The 19,042-nt window shown below is 42.4% G+C and overlaps 2 protein-coding genes across 3 annotated transcripts; both read left to right on the top strand.

The window, feature by feature from the left end:
* Positions 1-524: 524 nt before the first annotated feature.
* On the top strand, positions 525-4,103 carry LOC114843177 (integumentary mucin C.1). The gene is made up of 8 exons (XM_055503260.1): positions 525-1,225; positions 1,321-1,584; positions 1,997-2,037; positions 2,138-2,239; positions 2,313-2,460; positions 2,572-2,642; positions 2,750-2,851; positions 3,071-4,103. Exons 1-8 carry the CDS (start codon positions 1,195-1,197, stop codon positions 3,320-3,322), a joined length of 1,011 nt encoding a protein of 336 aa, XP_055359235.1. The 5' UTR covers positions 525-1,194; the 3' UTR covers positions 3,323-4,103.
* Positions 4,104-4,760: 657 nt separating this feature from the next.
* Positions 4,761-18,832, top strand: inpp5b (inositol polyphosphate-5-phosphatase B). 2 transcript variants are annotated; one of them, XM_029129452.3, is made up of 23 exons: positions 4,761-4,900; positions 5,500-5,579; positions 5,784-5,881; positions 6,025-6,054; positions 6,152-6,262; positions 7,046-7,180; positions 10,121-10,196; positions 10,901-11,071; positions 12,151-12,252; positions 12,537-12,651; positions 13,743-13,859; positions 14,461-14,648; positions 14,778-14,889; positions 14,985-15,094; positions 15,678-15,813; positions 15,895-16,005; positions 16,198-16,363; positions 16,605-16,840; positions 16,956-17,063; positions 17,355-17,439; positions 17,701-17,828; positions 17,931-18,042; positions 18,400-18,832. In XM_029129452.3, the coding sequence occupies exons 1-23, from the start codon at positions 4,844-4,846 to the stop codon at positions 18,513-18,515; spliced, it is 2,700 nt and encodes an 899-aa protein (XP_028985285.1). In that variant the 5' UTR covers positions 4,761-4,843; the 3' UTR covers positions 18,516-18,832. The 2 variants fall into 2 exon arrangements, with proteins under 2 accessions (XP_028985285.1, XP_028985287.1); XM_029129454.3 differs by lacking the exons at positions 4,761-4,900; positions 5,500-5,579; positions 5,784-5,881; ... (1 more) ...; positions 6,152-6,262; positions 7,046-7,180 and adding an exon at positions 7,256-7,976.
* Positions 18,833-19,042: the final 210 nt, after the last annotated feature.

Raw genomic sequence — 19,042 nt, forward strand, 5'->3', positions numbered from 1 at the left:
TTACTTTGCAGATATGAACTCACATCAATAAATAATCTATAATAATTTCATAATTTGACATTATGAGAGTGTGAATTTTGTGCTAAAAGTCACTAGGTAACAGATAGTAACAGGTAGTATATTATATATAGATAGATAGTAACAGTGTAGCTTTTGGACCCATGTCCAGTAACTAATTTTGTAGATACTTGTTTGCCCAACTTGTACTTTCAGTTGTTTATTGAGGCTATGATGATGAAATTCGCCACAGAACATTGCTACAGAGGGTTTCAGTTGTTAGGATCTGTTCTCAAACAGACAAATTAGTTTCATATGAAATTTACAACTTGTTTGAACATTATTGGCAGCAGGTGATGTGTTGAACTTTAAATAGTGTTGGAAAATCAGTCTCCCTCATGGGCCAGAAGATCATTTCGAGACTTTACACAATGTAGGATTTATGACGTCACCCAGTCCAACTATATAGAGTTACATGGAAGGCCAGCGTATGCAGCGTCTTAAGTTTATTTGAAGGTGGAGCCAGAATCGGGCACGAGATTCACACTTTAAGAAAAGGGAACCCAGCTTTTTCCAGTGAAGCCCGGCTTTGACCCGGCAGGCCCGATGGACGCTGTTGTCACTCAGTTTCCAGGGTGAAGAGCTCTGAGGAGGCTGAGCTGGGATCCAAGGGAGAGGGGAAAAACACAAGCTGTGTCACTTAGTGGTTCTCCTGAGGGGCCCGGTCCGGGAACAAACACACTTTAATTGTGTTCACAGACAAACCTCTGCAAGCAGGGACATTTATGACATAATTGGGAGTCACTATAGAGGACTAGTCTTAGCGGGCGTTGCCTAATGAGGAGGAGACCTGCCGAGTAAAACATATCCCAATGCCAATACCTATGTTTTACTCAAAATGTGAGAAAAACATTCATCAGCTTCTTGTATTGTGAATCATGCGAACATTCTGAGATCAGTTTCAAGCAGAACAATCGAAGGATTGTGAAGCGTGACTTAGCTTTCACAGATCAAACGAGCAGCCCAGGTGTGTGGCTATGGCACAGAGACCAGCAGTTTGACCATGTAAACCATCAGGACCATCTTCAGTTACTGCTGATAGAAATGTGCTTTTGTTGGTGCAAACTAATAAACATGTGGTATATTTATTGATTACAGGCTGGACAAAGGGTTCTGTCCTTTTATGCCAATGTGATAATGGCCCCGTCTGCTTTTATAAAAAGTGCAGGTACACGTATAGGTTTCTTTTTTTAAATTAATGGCTGTATTCTGATTTTTATACAGTAAAATACATCTGTAACCCAATGCTTCTATAAATTGCAGGTGTCCTGCCCCTTCTGCTTTTAGGACTCCTTCGACCCGCAGTGTTAACGAATTTCACTGCTGTATCTAATGACACCCTCGCAACAAACTCCAGCGGCCTTGTCACCAATACCACTGGAGCTACAACAACAAACTCCAGCGGCCATGTCACCAATACCACTGGAGCTACAACAACAAACTCCAGCGGCCATGTCACCAATACCACTGGAGCTACAACGACCACCATGACCAGCCCTGTCACCGCTACAGCCAACATGTCTGGAGGTACAGCAGTGACCATCAAGCCCATCAAAACCACACCAGCCTCTACCACCAACACAACATTCACTAGCTGGGTTGTTGTAATGTAGTAAGTAGTCCACCACATCATTACCACCACCCTCCAGCAGACATCCACCCTGGGAGACCTCAAACAAAGCCTACACAACTCTAGAGATGTTTTTTTAACCTGTCTATCACCACCAGCTCTGAAGATTCCATAGCCGCCATCACAGCACCCACCACCACCTCTGCAACACCACAACCACCAACACCATGAGTTCACACTCCGTTTCGTCAGCGTCTAGCTTTTGTTTGTTTGTTGTTTGATATTGATCCAAATAATAAATGTTTTCTAATAGAAATGATTGAATATTATGTTAATTCTTTCCTTGTGACATTATTTCATTTGCCACAGTGCCTATGCATGAAAACACCACAAACGCTACATCAAACATGGTGAGAGCACCTTTTGTTGTATTTGTGTCTTTACCTTATTACAACGACACCTTCATGTCTTCACCGTTCAGCTTCATTCCACACCATCCGTGTCTTTCAGAGCCATATTTACTGCCCCTCATTCAGCTGCAACCACTCAGACTGCTACATGATGTACAACAGTAGGAACTTCACTCCATGCGGCGCCGGTCACTACTGTCAGGTGAGGTGTCTGACGCCAAACGTGCCCGCGGGACAAATGAACCTCGTCTAACGTGCTGTCCTCCGTGCGTCAGCTCCAAAAGCAGATGGGGATGCACACGGTCGGCTGCAGCAGCTCCTGCGCTAACTGCACGGGCTCCATGGCCAACTGCTCTGTGACCTGCTGTAACTTCACTGGCTGCCTCAACGGCAGCTTTGCCTCCATGATGCAAACAACTACCGGTAAACAGAGCCGTCAGTGACAACCAAACTAGGTTTTAGTTTGCTCAGTTTTGTGTTTACAAATGTTTGGTTTTAAAGTACTTTATTTGTGTGTTTTCATGATTTTAATAGCCCCAATGACACAAACAACAACCACAACAACCACTACCACAACCTCCACTCCACAAACAACAATGAACAATGTAAGCGCCAGTAACTAGACTGTTTGACTGCATTACAACACAGCAAACAGCGATCGTCCGGTGTGCTGCGAATTTACCACCATCAATCGTCTTTATTGTCTTTTCAGGGCAACAAATGCTACAAGGGAACGTGTACTGACACAGACTGTTACACTACCTTTAAAAATACAGCGGCCCAAATATGCTCCTCAACCGAGAAACACTGTCAGGTGGGAACTGCTACAGATGTACAGAGATTTTACTCTAGAATGTTTGGTGAATGTCTTTTGCTTCAGTTAATTGTTCCAACCTGTCATGTTGTTATGAGATATTACAGGTTTTTTCACAATTTGTGCACATAATTACAGCAGAGAGATCAGATAACAACAGTAGGGATTTAGAAAAGCGGTCGTTCCTTGTTTGATGGATGGATGTCATCACGTTTGCAGCTGAAGAAGGACACGGTCGACTCCAAGGTGCAGTGGACCGCAGGCTGCACCACCAACTGCTCCACCCAGACCCCGTGCAAGGCCTCCACGCAGCCTCCGTGCCACCTGGAGTGCTGCAACGCCACCATGACCTCCTGCCTGTGGTTGAATGGAACTCTGAATTTCCCTTCCTCCGCCACAAGAGGCCCTTATCTCCACGCAGAAGTGGTCGTGTTCTTCCTTTGCCTCTTCACCAGCGCCTTCATGCTGTGAAACACTGGCTGTGAGCTTCCTCAGCTGCTGCGCTTCGAGTGACTCCCACAGGCCTTTCAGAAATAATGCTTAGTACTGCAGACTTCATTTACACTCATTTATTACAGTAATAATTGTATATATTGTATATGTATAGAGTTATGTAAGGCCTCATTTATTGTATTTGTGTAATTTCTTGTTTTTCCATAACTTTTCCCTCTGTTTCAAAGCCAACAAACACATCATTTCAAAGTATTTCTAAAGAAACTGAAAAGAACAAATTAAAAATCAGCTAAATAATGTTGTTTTAAAAACTTGTCTTTTTGTTAATATTTGTGTATTTTTAAATAGTTTATAATTTGTTTAAACTAACTGAATTCTGATTTGGGCCTTAACTCCAATATGTCCAGTAAGTCCAGTGTAACTTATTGAACTTAACTGAATGAATTTAATGTTGGATGTTGAATAAAATAATTCTGATGGCTTAGTTTCATAAAGACTATTTTAAACTATCTTCTCCTCAGGACATTTTAAAAGTAATGCAGCTACAACTCTAGAGGCACTTTATAAAATACAAATGTTCAGCTGTGATATAGTGATGTGAAGGTTTGCTGAGACTCTAAATGTTATGAAATATGCAAATCATTGTTGGACGTCTATGTGGTTTACATGCAAGTAATATGACTATTTTATAGAATGAAGAAGTCGTGGAAAAGTCAGTAGAATCAGAAATCATTCTAGTTTTATGTATTGTACAAAAAACTTTGCATAGCTAATAAACTATATTTCTGATTTACCTTTATATGTTACATCTTTATTTATTTGTGACATTTATAGGGGCCAGACCTGCAGACCCTACACATATTAAAGCAGAATTATTACATTGGATTACAATATAGTATTTTATCATGTACTTTTATACACTGCCATTTTTAAATTTTTTCTTTTATAAATAAATATTCCAGTTGTGCCCCACGGTTACTATTATTTCCCTCTCAGCCCAGCCGGTAGAGGCAGAGGAGGCTGCTTCTGCTGCAGCTTTCTTCCATTAAAGGGTGTTTTAACTTTCCACTGCCGCCCAGTGCGCGCTCAAGGCGGATTCAATGGTAATGTTATATATATAGATATATATATATCTATATATATATTTAGGCAGTGTATGATGCGATTTCCTTCCTGTCTGTTACAAATTAAATTGAGTATCGCTCATCAGGAAACCCTTTAACGCTGTGGAGGACATAACCCTCTGGATCATTGACCCGAGGCCTAATCCAAACCAAGAAGCTCGGCCCAGATGTGACGTCACGGAGGGTGCGCTTCGGTGTCACTGCGTGGCAGCCTGGGTCGGACTGGGCCATCAGCGGAGGACGCGGGGAAACATCTGGCCGTGGAGGGGAAACTGTCGCGTTGCGGCGCGGACGGAGTCCACTGAGGAGCCGCGGAGCCGAGGAGCCGAGCCGCCGTGGACGGCTCCGTTCGTTCCGCTCCGCCTGGAAGCGCGAGAGGCAGAGCTGTCACACAAGTTGAGCTGGTGTCTGCGCTATGGACCAGTCCGTGGCAATTCAGGAAACTTTGGGAAAGGAGGAAAACTGCACCATAGTATCCTTTCACAACTCGCGTGCGTGCGTTTTAAGTGTTAAAAAGTGGGGATTGGCTACTTTAAACCAAGTTTAACAAACCCGACTGAGAGCCTGGACTGAGGCCTGTGAGGTTAAACCTCAGTCGGATGCTTCATATCTCTGTGTGTGAGTCTCACATACAGTGGGATTCTAGCCGAAACAGGCCGTTTATGATGCGGCTGTTTGTGGGTAACAGCAACTTTACTGCTGGGAGTCGTGCGAGTGATTTGTAGAACGACTGTTGTAGTTGCACGTTGTGCCCACCAGGTGGCAGCTTTGTTCTCAGCTCTGGTGGAAGGACACAAATCCACTTAAAACTAACACGTTAAAAATACTTTTGGCACAAGTTACTCCTGCATCTGCCCGAGGTGGTGCAGACGTATTATTGTAGTCCTGAGCACTGATATTAGTCAGTTTTACTGCTTCGGTCTGTTACACACTGTGAATACAGCTGTTCTCTATACAAAAGCACCGTTTAGTGACATGTGTTGTGAAACAGAAACCTTGAGCGCAGCCCAGCGTGGCTGAAGCATCAGCTAGGGGTCATTTCCCCCACGTCCTTAACTGAGCTGCAAACACGCTGTGCAGTGTGACGTCCTCGTGGGTGCCGCTGCAGAGAGCCGGCTGCTGGGTCTGGTGGTCTGCGCCAGTGAACATGCGTGAGTTTCAACAAACAGTACGACTCCATGGGCCGGAGCAAGCGAACTGCTATTATAAAATCTAATATAAAATATAAAAATAAAAATATAAAATATAACAGCATGGCGACGAACGCGTTGTTTGCCCTGTGATAAACTGTAGTTGATTCAAACTGCTAAAAAAATGCAGCAGATGCTATAATTAAAGTCTGTAATGTTTTGAAGAATCTTTATTTACTCTCATCGGAGGATGGCCATTACTGCTGATGATGTGTCACTGGAAGACATCATACCCATCTCTCTTGACTTCGCTGTGGTGGAGGGTGAGCAGCTTCTGCGTGTTTATCATCATTAACGAAATGGCACCAACAGCGCAGTTGCATTCAGAGTGACAACTGGTGTTTCTTATCAAACCTGACATGACTGCGTCCTCTGAGGAGATCTCTCACACGCCGCTCTCTTTTAGTCTCGTCACCAGAGGAACTTGCGGTTGTGGGTGAGTTACCATCGTTTCACAAGTGGATTGAATATTTTACGCGAACGGATCCGCGTGTGAAACGGAATTTCACGGGTCCTCCTTCATCTGATTCTAGGAGCCGATACCAGGTTACGAGTGAGCTACCGGGAGGACGAGCTAGAGCTCAGGCTTCCTTTCGGGTCTCATTCACGGTGTTTCCTCAGAGAGGTCAACAAGGCCTGGAGTGGTAGGTCAAGACAACCTTGAAAGTTTGTGGAAGTTTTTAGAAAAAATATGCTCACTGTGTTATTCTGTTCTCAGTTCATATGTTAAGATTGAGGGCATTTAATATGCGTGTGAAAAAGCACATCATCCGCTCCAATCGTTTGTTTAAAACAAACCTGTTGAGCCAGTCTTTAATTGCCCTCACACGACATTAACCATTAAATACCTTTATTCTTACAGTTTAACAATCGTTCATGAGCTTGTTGGTGTCTTGGGTTTATAAACTGGTGCTGTGGCTTCATGTGCCGACCCCTCAGTGTACACGTTGCCGACGAACAGGGACAGAGCGAGGAGGGTGGAGTTTGGAAAGTGCACCATTTAATAACCTACATTCACTGACAGCAAAAGGCAAACGAATTGGATTACTTCCTCTTCAGTATTTATCTTGAACATCTTTCTGAGTTCTTTTCATCTGTTTAGAAGAGGCCTGATGGACGGGGGGTTGTCAGACAGTGGACTTGGTTAGAAATGTGTCACTTTTGTCACTGTCTCATCATTTTTCACAGTGGAAACCCAACATGAACATAAGTGAGAATTAAAACGGTGTGTGTGTGTGTGTGTGTGTGTGTGTGTGTGTGTGTGTGTGTGTGTGTGTGTGTGTGTGTGTGTGTGTGTGTGTGTGTGTTACTCTTATGGTAGTCAGAGATTGGGCACAGAGGCTTTAAGCAGATGGGGAAAGTTAAGTGACCAGACATAATCATCTTTTAATCTACATGTATTGTTCCCTCTCTCTGCCTTTCTTCAGACGTTTGCAAGGCTCCATCACGTGTGCCTACGTTTGAGTGGCTCAACAAGTACCACAAAGCCACCAGACGACAGGAAGCCGACGAACAGCCTCTCGGTGCAGCTTTCACTGAACTCAACCAGCGACGGAGAACAGGTACTGTGTCTTACTCCATATGTATTTGTTCACGGGCACCGTATATTCTCTTCACGTCCACTAATTGTCGCGCCCGCTGAAGTTGCGCAGTGGTTCATGTGCGACGCTCTTCTTTGCGGCGCGTTTGCTGTTCGCAGCGTCACAAAGATGAAAGAGCAGTTTTTGAAACCACTTCCTCTTAAAATGCACTTATCCCAGTGACCTGTTGCACGCTCACCCAGAAACTGCGGCTTAATAACACTTTGACGGGCTTCCGTGCAACTAGTCCCCGTTGACAGGAGGCAGCGGGGCCACTTCTCAGTAGCAGGCCTGGCAGAACTAAAAGAAATATTAACAACAGCCATGCTTTTACTGCTGGGGTGAGAGTTCCTCTTGCAGGGTGCACTAAAAATATGCCATAAAGCAATTTAAGGGAGCAGTCAAGCATTATTATTTTTGTACCATAAACTCTTCTAATGATTATACATAGTGATTTGTATTTGTGTAAGAACTAGTGCAAACGTGAAAGGTTTGCTGTTTAAAATCAACCACATTTAATGTGTTTTTTTATTGCCTGGAGTGTTCCGTGCATTCGAAGGGACTCGGATCAGCTGTTTGTTGTGATGTGCCGCTGCCGTAGTACTTGCAGGAGGTGCGTGTTTGCCGAGCTTCCTGCGGCCGCTGCGGGGTAGGTTAGCATAAACTCCTCCTACCGCGGCGCTAGCATGGGCAGGTCTCACACTAATAGGACGTCGGCGTCCCGCACAGAATGCGTGGGAGCGGTGCGAGGAGATGTCTAGTGCGATGGGGGACTCAGGTACGAACTCTTCCTGCGATCGGTGACCCCCCGGGGGAGCGAAATAACGCGTCTGCGAAATAAAGCCCAGTTAGCTGCCTACCAGATGCTAGCTGGTAGTAGCTGTTTTTAAATTTCATATTAGCTAACTTTAGCCTGACTAGCTAAAGGGGCTGGTGTCGTTAAGATGACATAATAGTTTCATCATAATAGTGCGGTCAGTGGTGATTGCTTGCTTTGACGTCACATTGTCTTTTGCTCATTGTGTTGTTAAACTAGTAATTAGCTGGTGTGGCTAAGCTAACTCGGTCTGTGCTCAACGGCGTTCACGTTAATGGTCGCTGCGTGTCTCAGTTGACTCACCTGTCGTGTCTGGTTGTGTGATGAGGTTTTCTGGTGTCGTTCCCTGAGACGGAGTTTTCTGTTTCATTTTATGTCTTGTCCCCTTCGGCTAATCTCCTTGGCTCACCCAGCCTGTTAGCCTTAAATCTCTTGTCTGTGAACTTTCTCTGCTTCTGTCCCGAATCACACAAACGCTGACCGTCTGCTGAGCCATTCCCTGCAAATCTCCCAGGTCTCCTGCTGTGAATGCTATAACTGTATCGGTGTGTGTTAATTAGCTGCCTGCTTTGAGATCGTGGAGGGAAGTTGTGCAACATTGAACTTTGAGCAGTTGCGGGTAAAATGGCCAAGACCGCTTTTATAGGAACGGACCGCACACCTGATACAGAGAAATTACTGCCGACTTTGGATCGACCTCAGATAAAGCTGCATAAATGGATAACCATGAAACTGCACGTCACAGTTGGAATGTAAAATATGCTATGTAACAAGCGAGCAACTCACACACAGACGCACACATGACTTTCAGAGGGTCACGGCCTCATTCAGATGCTCGTTTCAAATAACACTGTGCTTTTTGTCCTAGTTCCTACCAAAATAAACACACTGTGGCATAAATAGTCAGGACACAGCAGTCACTGGTCCAGAAAACAAGAAAGCATTCAAATCAAGACCCAAGATTTGTTTTACTTCTTGTTTTGCTGTATTTTCGTGATGAGACGCGAAGCTCAGCGTCGAGCAGCACAGGCTTTCTTTTTTTTCTCATCGCTGTTCTACTTTTCACACGTTCAGCTCAGTTCGCTGAACTAAAATGCAGAACTCTCCTGTGGTCTTAGCTCGTACGAAACTCATGCTTTAAAACCGACTTTATTGCTTCTGCACTATAAAGTGCAAACAGTAAAATTGAATTTAATTCCTGTTTGGTGCAGATTTTTTTTTTCTACTTTTCACCTTGCAACCTGAAGCCTACATATTACTGTACCAACAATGTTCTTAGGCTAAACCTTTAATGGCAGTTTGTCAATTGCTTGCAGGATTTCTTTGCGAGCACTTTGAGATTATCACCTTCTCTTGACATTCCTGAAACTACTAAATCATTTCACAACTGGCCGGACGTTTTCTCCATCAAACGAAGGCCCGTCTTCTTTTCCCTTTCCTCTTCTGGTGCCCTTTTGACCTTACATGCCACATGCCACTGTAACACAAATATCTGCTGTCCAGAGGATTTTTCTGTTGACCGTCATCTCAGTTCATGATCCCTTTGTTTTTTCCTAGAGAGCAAATGCTCACGTGCGCTTTGCAGAGTTTTATATTTCCTGCTGAATGAAACGAGCCTCTCCGTTCAGACGAGCCACCTGTGTTCAGTGCCAAGCTGCAGGAGACAGGGGCCAAGCTGTCTCAAACATCACACTCGCCCATTAAAGCCAACTACTTAGAATTCAGTAACTGTAACCAGCAGGAAATGACTCCACAGTATTGACCACAACAACTGAATTAACACCTACAGTAGTACGCTTTTACATTTGACATCAGTGTTACTGTATGTTTTACATTTTAATCTTGGTGGTGTTTGCTTCACTCTTGATATTATTGACTGTGTGTTTGCTCAGGACCGTTTTTTGAGTCATTAGAGTAACTACTCCTAGGCCTTGGGCAGATAATGTAGATCTACATTAGTTCACAACACCCGACGGCACAAAGTCCTAACTGTCACCCTGCAAAAAGATCATCTTTTGTGCTATAATCCTGCTTTGGGTTGTGACACTGTAAAAAAATAAATAAGGTTTACTGTTTAATAATAATGTGTTTTTCTCTTCAAACAGAGAAGGGAAGTTTAGACAAGGAGAAAAGTTCTAACAGTACCACACAGAAGTCCAAAGTGTATTCAAGCCTGGAGGGGTGAGACCTTTTTATTAATTCACATCAATTCTTAAAACCAAAACTCTGTTGTACAAATGTACTGTAACACTCACCTACAATCTCAAAGGCAGTTAGACATGAGATCTACTTTCCTGTCTGTGAACCATGCTGATTTATAGTTTTACAATAGGCACTGCGTATGTACCTTTTCGCAGTTTGGTGACTAATATTTAATCAAATCTTCAGGGTCCAAAATGTACATTTGTTCAGTTGTCAAACCACTGCCACTATTTCTGTTACTCAGTCAGTTACTCCTGTCTGTACAAAATGGAGTTAGTTCACAGGATGTTCCTGGAAGATTACAGGGTCTCTGCATATTAAGTTTCCTTCTCTGCCCTCAGCTCCATTCCATATTGACGGGCATGGAAATAGAGCTTCACCCTATATCCTTGGTTCATGCTGCGGTTAAGAACTGTACATTTACACTTTTAGTCTGGAGCTGAGTATAATGTCTCTGCCAAGTCATCGTTGTATTTCGAGCTTTGGTGTTATTTGATGCAGAGAATGTTGCGTAAGTGACCCTGCAAATATATGATATGCACAGATAAAAACCTCAGCAGCTCGGTCCAAACAGGTACTTTATGGTCATACTGATAATCCTGCTGAAACGTTAACAGATGAGCTCATTTCTGTCTGCTCTGCACTCACTCCCATGCCTGTCTGTACTCTATTCCTCTGTGTAGCCAGGGCGTCTCTAGTCGAGAGGACCGGGATGACCTAGTGCGCTCGTCCAGCCACACCCCATCTAACAAAGCTCAGATACTGACCATGCCGCAGTTTGCTCTGCGCGACACCCTCATCAAGTGTGAGCTGATGAAGAATGAGGACATTTACACTTACCTGGAGAACTTCAGGTAGGACCATACCACCTGGACCAGCCAGTTGACCTTTGCAGGTCTTGTATATAATTTTGCAGAGCTTTGCATTTCGCTATGTGCAGATGTTGAACACTAAACAGTTGTCATGTTCTAATCTGCTGCCCTAAAACTATTTTCTAAAACCTAGATGTAAAGGTTTGTGCAGGAACCAACCAACTCAAGTGTATACCACCATTTACATTTAGAAATTGCTATTGGAGTTTGGCTCATCCACTGTAAAATTGGAAAATCTAGAAATGTCACAAATTGCAGCCTGTTCTGATGATTCAGTGTAATTGTTGTGGTGAAGCTTTACTGGGGGAGCAATTATTTTCTCCAGCACACTGGTCAGGTTAATTTTGGAATCTTTGTTAAAAAACCTTGTCATCTAAGGCCATCAAATGACTTGTATGTCTGACGAAGAGACACATACACATTGTTTACGTTTGTGTAATATTACAGTGTCGATGGAGACTTTATTAAATTTTAAAGCTTTTGTGCAAATTGGAGAAAAGACATTTGGAAAGATCTCCAAATTTTTGTCTAGTGAATAAAAGCAGGGACCATTATTTCAAAACTTGATGTACAGTACAATAGGGAGGTCTGAGCTGTTTCTGCGAACCAGTACAAGCTGAGCAGTAGCTGCCTGAAGGTCAGAGAAGGAGCTTTTGAATTCCAGGAAGCTTTTTTGTAATCTGGACCTGCAGAATAAATCTCAGTGGAGATGTAAGTCTGAAGGGCTTGGCTCCTTTAGCATTTCCTCAGATGAAGTAGCCTGCAGGAAAGCAGCAAAGTTTTAGGGAGGTTGTTGAATGGTCATCATGCTGGAAGTTATTTTTTTTCCTTTACGTCTCTTCTTCTGTTTGCAGCTCCAGGTTATATCTTTGAGATTGTAAGTGAAGATAGCCTTTTACGAAAACAAAAAAATTCATTCTAGAAGTTGCAGATGAGACCCATTTGTGTTAAGATCCCTACAGTCAGAAGGTTAAAAAGACAAGAGGCAGCACAGATGCAGACGTTGCCTGAACATTTCCTCTTGGTGCCCACTCCTCATCCCCCCCCTTTTTGTGTTGTAGCTTCTTCCTTGGCACGTTTAACGTCAATGGACAGGCTCCAAAGGAAAGCCTCCGTCCTTGGCTGAGCTGCACCCTCCACCCTCCAGACATATACTGTGTGGGGTAAGTCACGTTCACCCATCTGGAGAATAGCCATGCAGTTCTGTGTGTAATCCCATTACACACTCAGACAAACACACACGACTCAAATCTGACAGATGTATGCAGCCATTGATGGCGTATTAAGTACTAATACTAAGAGAACATGCCCACCCACACATTCAGCACAGTGTCCACTAATCCTGCCTACATTGTACTTAAGACACTGTTTCACAGCAAAGTACTAAAGTTGAAGTGAATACTAGGAAAGTTCAGGCAAAAGTAAGAATCAAACTCTCTGCTCATAGTTTCCAGGAGCTTGACCTCAGCAAGGAGGCTTTCTTCTTCAACGACACCCCCAAAGAGCCAGAGTGGACAAAGGCTGTCTCTGAGGCCTTGCATCCTGATGCCAAGTATGCCTTAGTAAGAGTCTGGTTTTCACCTTTTTCAGTTGTTCATCGTGCTTTGCTGAACATGTAAACGCCCAGTCTGTTCTCAGCTCAAAGGCACAGTGCTGGGAACCTCATGCATTTGTCATGAGCCATATTACGCAATAATTTCTAAAAGCAAAGACTTGGTGTGTGTGTGTGTGTGTGTGTGTGTGTGTGTGTGTGTGTGTGTGTGTGTGTGTGTGTGTGTGTGTGTGTGTGTGTGTGTGTGTGTGTGTGTGTGTGTGTGTGTGTGTGTGTGTGTGTGTGTGTGTGTGTGTGTGTGTGTGTGTCTCAGACTGTTTATTTTCTGTAACTTAATAGTGTTTTTTCTTTTAGTTTTCTTATCGATCTACTTCTCGTTTTGTAAAATGCTGATTCTAGCTTCTAAAGTTCTTCTTTCTAGGATAGGCAGCATTCTTCTAGTCTTATTGGAGCCCATGGCTTGTCTGTAAGTCACGAGCCAAAACAACGAGTCATATCTGGTGCTATGACTAAAAAACACTTGGCTGTTGTGGAACCGATACTCAGTAGCTCAGCAGTCTGACAAATACACGATTTCATGCAAATATCTGAATGTTGGTTCTTTACACTAGAACAGAGAGGCTTGTGAAGCTCTCTTGTTTCCTCCCTTGTCTAACTTCGTGCTCTGGGGTGTGTTTTTCTGCTACTGTTTTCCTTGAGATAAGGCAGCTGGTGAGACGAACTATTCAACTGTAAATGTTATTGTTCTGAGTAGCTGCACTTGAAAACCAGTTAATAATATGCTGATGTAAGCAACAAAAACTGCTTCGAAGCACTTCTCATTTGGTTTAATGTGGGTTGATGCTCTCTCTGTACGTGGAATTCCCACTGTATAAAAATATCCAGGATATTTGCATCGTAAAATGCTCTGTGTAGTCGTGTGCCGTACCTGTGATCATTCGCCTTTCTTAATTGTAAGAACAACAACAAAAATAGGCATTTTTTTCATATATGGTATTATTACCTCTGCTTTTTTTGGTTACAAGCCAACTCTATCTCACTTGCCCTGCACAAAGAAGCACAATAAAGCTGAATGTAATTGCATCTAATGTTCTGATCAAGGTGAAGCTGGTGCGGCTGGTGGGCATCATGCTGATCTTCTATGTGAAAAAGGAGCATGCTGAGTTCATCTCGGATGTGGAGGCTGAAACTGTGGGCACCGGTATCATGGGAAGGATGGTAAGAGCTGTTTCTACACATCTTATTGTCTCATGCACAGGGTTTCTGTAGCTTCACTGGTACTGTGCGTGGATCTGTATTTATAAGCGGCACATGTAGTCAGAGATTCAAGCAAGTTAATGTTCTCAGGAAGCGAGCAACAGAAACTCATACACGGAAACATGACATTAAGTAGAAATAACCTTTGGGCTCATGTGACAGTGTTTTTACCCAACAGACTGAACCACAGTAATACATACCAGCCATGTCTCCTCCTCCTGTGGACCGTTAGCTTTAGAGCTTATTCATCCATTAAGCTCTACTTCCAGCAGCTCCACTTTATTTCTCCTGCGCTGTTAGAGAATAGGTTATTCTTGTCTCGTATGCAGCTATGCTTACTTAGCAGTCCCTGCAGTGCAGAGCAGATGGCTGGCTGGGGACCAGTGGGGGCTCCATCCTTCACTGCAGACTGGTTTATGTTATGCGCTATTTGAAACATGCCAAGCATCAAGGCCCTGGCATATTGGAGGAGCACGTGTAGCTGTGTGTAATCTCAGTTGTTTGGAGCTGGGTGATTAATGCCTTTTACCTCTCCCCCCTTTAATTTCTCACTGATTTGCAGGGCAACAAGGGAGCTGCGGCCATTCGTTTCCGCTTCCACCACTCCGATATCTGTGTCGTTAACTCTCACTTTGCGGCCCACATTGAGGAATATGAAAGGCGAAATCAAGACTACAGGGATATATGCAGCCGTTTACAGTTTCGACAACTCGACCCGACCCACCCTCCGCTCACTATCATGAAGCACAAGTATGAACTCTTAATCTGTTTGTAGACTAGAACTATGACTTAACTTCTTTATGAACTATTTTCTGGAAGTTAGTGTTTGATGACTGAATATTGTTTATTTCAGTCACTAATTTTTGTTTCTCTCATCAGTGTGGTTTTGTGGATTGGGGATCTCAACTACAGAATTAGTGACCTTGATGTAGATGATGTGAAGGAGCTAATCAGCAAGAAGGACTTTGAAACATTGCACAGTTATGACCAGGTAATATTAACCATGGCCTTTTATTTTACTATTTATACAGCCTTTATTATTGTGCGATTGAGTGGTTGTACTTACCAGCTGCATGTTGAACTCAGCTCAAGAGACAGATCGATAAGGAGGCTGTTTTTGATGGCTTCGTGGAGGGAGAGATTGATTTCCAGCCTACCTACAAATACGACACCGGCTCTGACAACTGGGATACGAGGTGATCTTATATAGAGGCTTGAGTTTAAATAGCAGTAAGCGAGCGTTCCCCTGTGATACTATGAAGCTGCTCATGGTAAATGAAAGCAGAATTGCATAAAGGAAGTTTAATTACTCGTGTTGACGTTAGACTTTGTGCAAAAGACAGAGCAATTTTGCTCCACCCCGAAGTTGCTGTGTTCACACAGTTCATTGTGTCTACGCCCTTGTTTAAGGTTTTATTGATGCTTTCAAGGCTTCAAACCAAAAAGGAAACTCTTGTGCATAGCGCTGTGTCTGGAAAACATCATTGTGTATTGTACTATGTTGAAAGCTATACAAAAAGTGGCTTATTTAGCCACATCAGAGATTCTGGTGAACATCATTTTACACAAAACTAATGTAAAAGGGATGTGATCATCCTCTAACAGGTGCTATGTAACTGACTCAGTTTAAACAGCTTGGTTAACATGAAGGAGATTTCTCACCTGTGCAGTCCCAGTTCTCTGCTGTCATAATTCTCAGCAAGAGAACATTAACACACAGGCACATGCTTTTTAAATGTTTGTTTTGCATCAAATTTTCTATTGTTTCTTCACCTTTAGTGAAAAATGCCGTGTGCCTGCGTGGTGTGACCGCGTCTTGTGGAAAGGGAGGAACATCGAACAAAGGCACTACCAGAGTCACATGGCCCTGAAGACAAGTGACCACAAACCAGTCAGTTCTATGCTCATCATTGGGGTAAGTAACTGTTTTTATTTAAAATGTTTTTGTTAAAAATTTGTTTTGTTTTTTATGTTGGAAACTCTCCTGTCTGTGTAGATCAAAAGAATAAACGAAGAAGCCTACAAGAAGACCTTTGAAGAGATTGTACGAAATATTGATAAGATGGAGAACGAGTGTATTCCATCTGTGACGTTGTCACAACGAGAGGTAAAGTTTCCTTTCTTCCAGTTCTGTTACAGTTTAATGACATTTAGTGCTTCTCTGATTATGCTCTTTGGTCACATTCAGTAAGTAAACCAACACTGTTATAGTGATCTTGGGCTTTGGGCCTAGTGCAGTTACTTGTTACGGATGCTTTTTAGCTTTCCTCACGAATCCTTCCTTCCTTCCTTTTTTCAGTTTGACTTTAAGGACGTGAGGTTCATGGAGCACAAGGCACAGACACTAAGCCTGTTGAATGATGGGCAGGTCCCATGTCAGTTTGAGTTCATCCAGAAGCCGAATGAGCCCACTTACTCCAAGCCCTGGCTCACAGCCAACCCCTGCAAAGGCTTCATAGCTCAGGGTGAGCAGTATATACTGTACAGTCATGGTTTCTTTCAGGAGCCACAAATTAAATTTCCATAAAAGTTTCGATTTTAATTTGAAAGATAGAATTTTGACTATGACAAGATAGGATTTCAGAACATTAGTTATCCTGGTCCTTTATACGTCCTTGAATTCTTATTGTAAGCTTAGCTCAATGGTATTTATATCTGAACTTAAGTCATTTTTTTTACTTTGTGTGCTCCTCTCCTAACATGTAGGTGGTTCTGTGGACATTGAGCTTGAGATTTTTGTGAACCGCTCAACAGCGCCAGACCTTAATTTTGGTAAGGACCAGATTGAAGACATCCTGGTCCTTCATCTGGAGCGTGGCAAGGACTACTTCCTCTCTGTGATGGGAAACTATCTGCCCAGCTGCTACGGCACTCCTATCAGTTTGTTGTGTCAGCTAAGGGAGCCCATCCAGGACATGCAGCAAATGACCCTTCGTGACCTGGTTAGTACCACAGGGATGGTTTAAAAAAAAAAAAAACATTATCATAATCTCCATTCAGGATTGCAGGAAGTAACAAAATTTTGCCCATTTATGGCTCTTCTTTTGTTGACATCAGGTGGAAATGTCTGGAGATCAGAATTCAGTAAACACTGAAAAGCCTCTAGACATTCCCAAAGAACTCTGGATGATGGTGGATCACCTGTTCCGTAATGCAAGCAGACAGGTCAGCAAATGTCTTTTTCTTACTTGTTGTTTCGTATCGTTTAAGCGAATTATGTTTTTTGTTATACTGTCAATTAAGTGCACTAACAGAGTGCAGCTAATTGCACTAACATAAGGCTTTGGTAGATGTTTTTAAGTTTAAAAAAAAAAGACACCTATGATTCAGTAGTGGTCTGTCGGACAAGCGGAACCGCTGCACTGATTTGATTAAATGTATTACTCATATGGAAAAGCATTGGATTTAAAGTTTCTTCTTATGGAATATGTTTTTTTTATTGTCTTCCACTTGCAGGAAGACCTATTTCAGCAACCTGGGCTAAGGAGTGAATTGGCTGAAATAAGAGACTGCCTTGATACAGGCATGCCAGACTCTCTTCGTATCCTTAAAATTTACTTTAATGATAATGGTGGAATGCATAAGATGAGAGGGGTAGAGACAACCACCGTCAAATGTAACTGTTTACTCACAGAAATACAGAGACGATGCTGCTCAATTCTGCAAATGCTGCATGTTATTTCAGTCCAACCTGTCTTGTGAAGTTGCTTCTCTCTAAATTATTTCTTGAGCACAATGGGGTATTTGTCTCATGTTTTTCACTCATATTTCAAATGTACCTTAACTCCGTATTGACCTGCAGCTGGCAGTAACCACTCTGTGGCAGAGGCTCTACTTCTCTTCCTAGACTCCCTCCCAGAGCCTGTAGTTCCATACTGCTTTTACAAGCAGTGCCTAGAAAGCTGCTCCAGTGCCAGTCAGTGTGAGAAAGTGAGCGAGACAGCCTGCAGTATATTTCTATTCATCTGTTCCAAGATATGGTTATGTAAATTAATCTCTAGGGTGACACACTGTTTACTTTTTTTACTTTAGATTATCTCCATGCTACCTCAGTGCCATAAAAATGTGTTCAACTATTTAGCTGCCTTTCTTCGTGAACTGTTGAAGAATTCTGCCAGCAATCGATTAGATGCCAACGTTCTGGGTAAGAAAAATGAGACTGTTTCTTTTTATTATTTGTCATTTCATTCTTATTGGCTGTTGGTTGTGTTTGAGGAAGATGGAGTGTATGGGTTCTATACTAGAAAATGTATAGTCTCTCAACTCACCCTGAGTTTAAAAAAATAAATATGAGGACAAAATGCTGACATAATAATGGTAAAAATACAAATAATTTTCTACTGTAAATATTATGTTAATGCTTTGCATGTCTGTCACATATGCAAAATAGTTGATGTTTCTGATATTACTGCAACAACAGGACTGAAGAAAAATTACCAGTTCAGTGAAAATTCCTCCAATGCGTCAAATAACGATGATCATTTCTTTGGTTTCTGCATAGCAACCATTTTTGCCTCCTTGATGTTGAGGTCACCTATGAAGCAGGATTTTGCAGAGAAAAGGAAGACTCAGGAGTTCTTTCAGCATTTCCTGGTACAAGGCTCCTCCTCCTCCTAGGCGGAGCAATTTATCTTCATGTCCATCGTGCTGAAGCTCAACACTAAAACTGTACAGTTCAGTATTTGAAGTTATGATTTCTTTATTTGTAGATGGCCCTTTGTATAGATAAATAGTATAATTACTGTAAGTGACAGTTGCCATCTGATATTAGTTTATTTTTTTTAAGCAATGTTCATCTGTTGATGCAGTTTGTTTTTTGTCACTGACCAAGTGTAGAGACCTAACAATTTCTAAATCATGTATTTTTTATTTAAAAATGTATTTTAATGTTTTGGATCTGAACAGCATATTTTATATATAAAACTGCTGGAAACGAGGTCTGTGTCTGGTAATTTTTTGTTATAGATTATAATCTCAGTTTATGTTTCCATTCACAAAAAAATCCATTTACTGTAAATGTCTACATTTCCTCATTGTGTTATTGCGTCTTTCCATCTTAATTTATTGCATTTAACATAGAAGTGTGTGTGTGTGTATATACACACTAGATTGGTTTAATGTTTACTTTGGTTATATTTAATTTC

This window comes from Betta splendens, chromosome 16 (genome assembly GCF_900634795.4).
Source record: "Betta splendens chromosome 16, fBetSpl5.4, whole genome shotgun sequence".
Taxonomy (NCBI): Eukaryota; Metazoa; Chordata; class Actinopteri; order Anabantiformes; family Osphronemidae; genus Betta; species Betta splendens.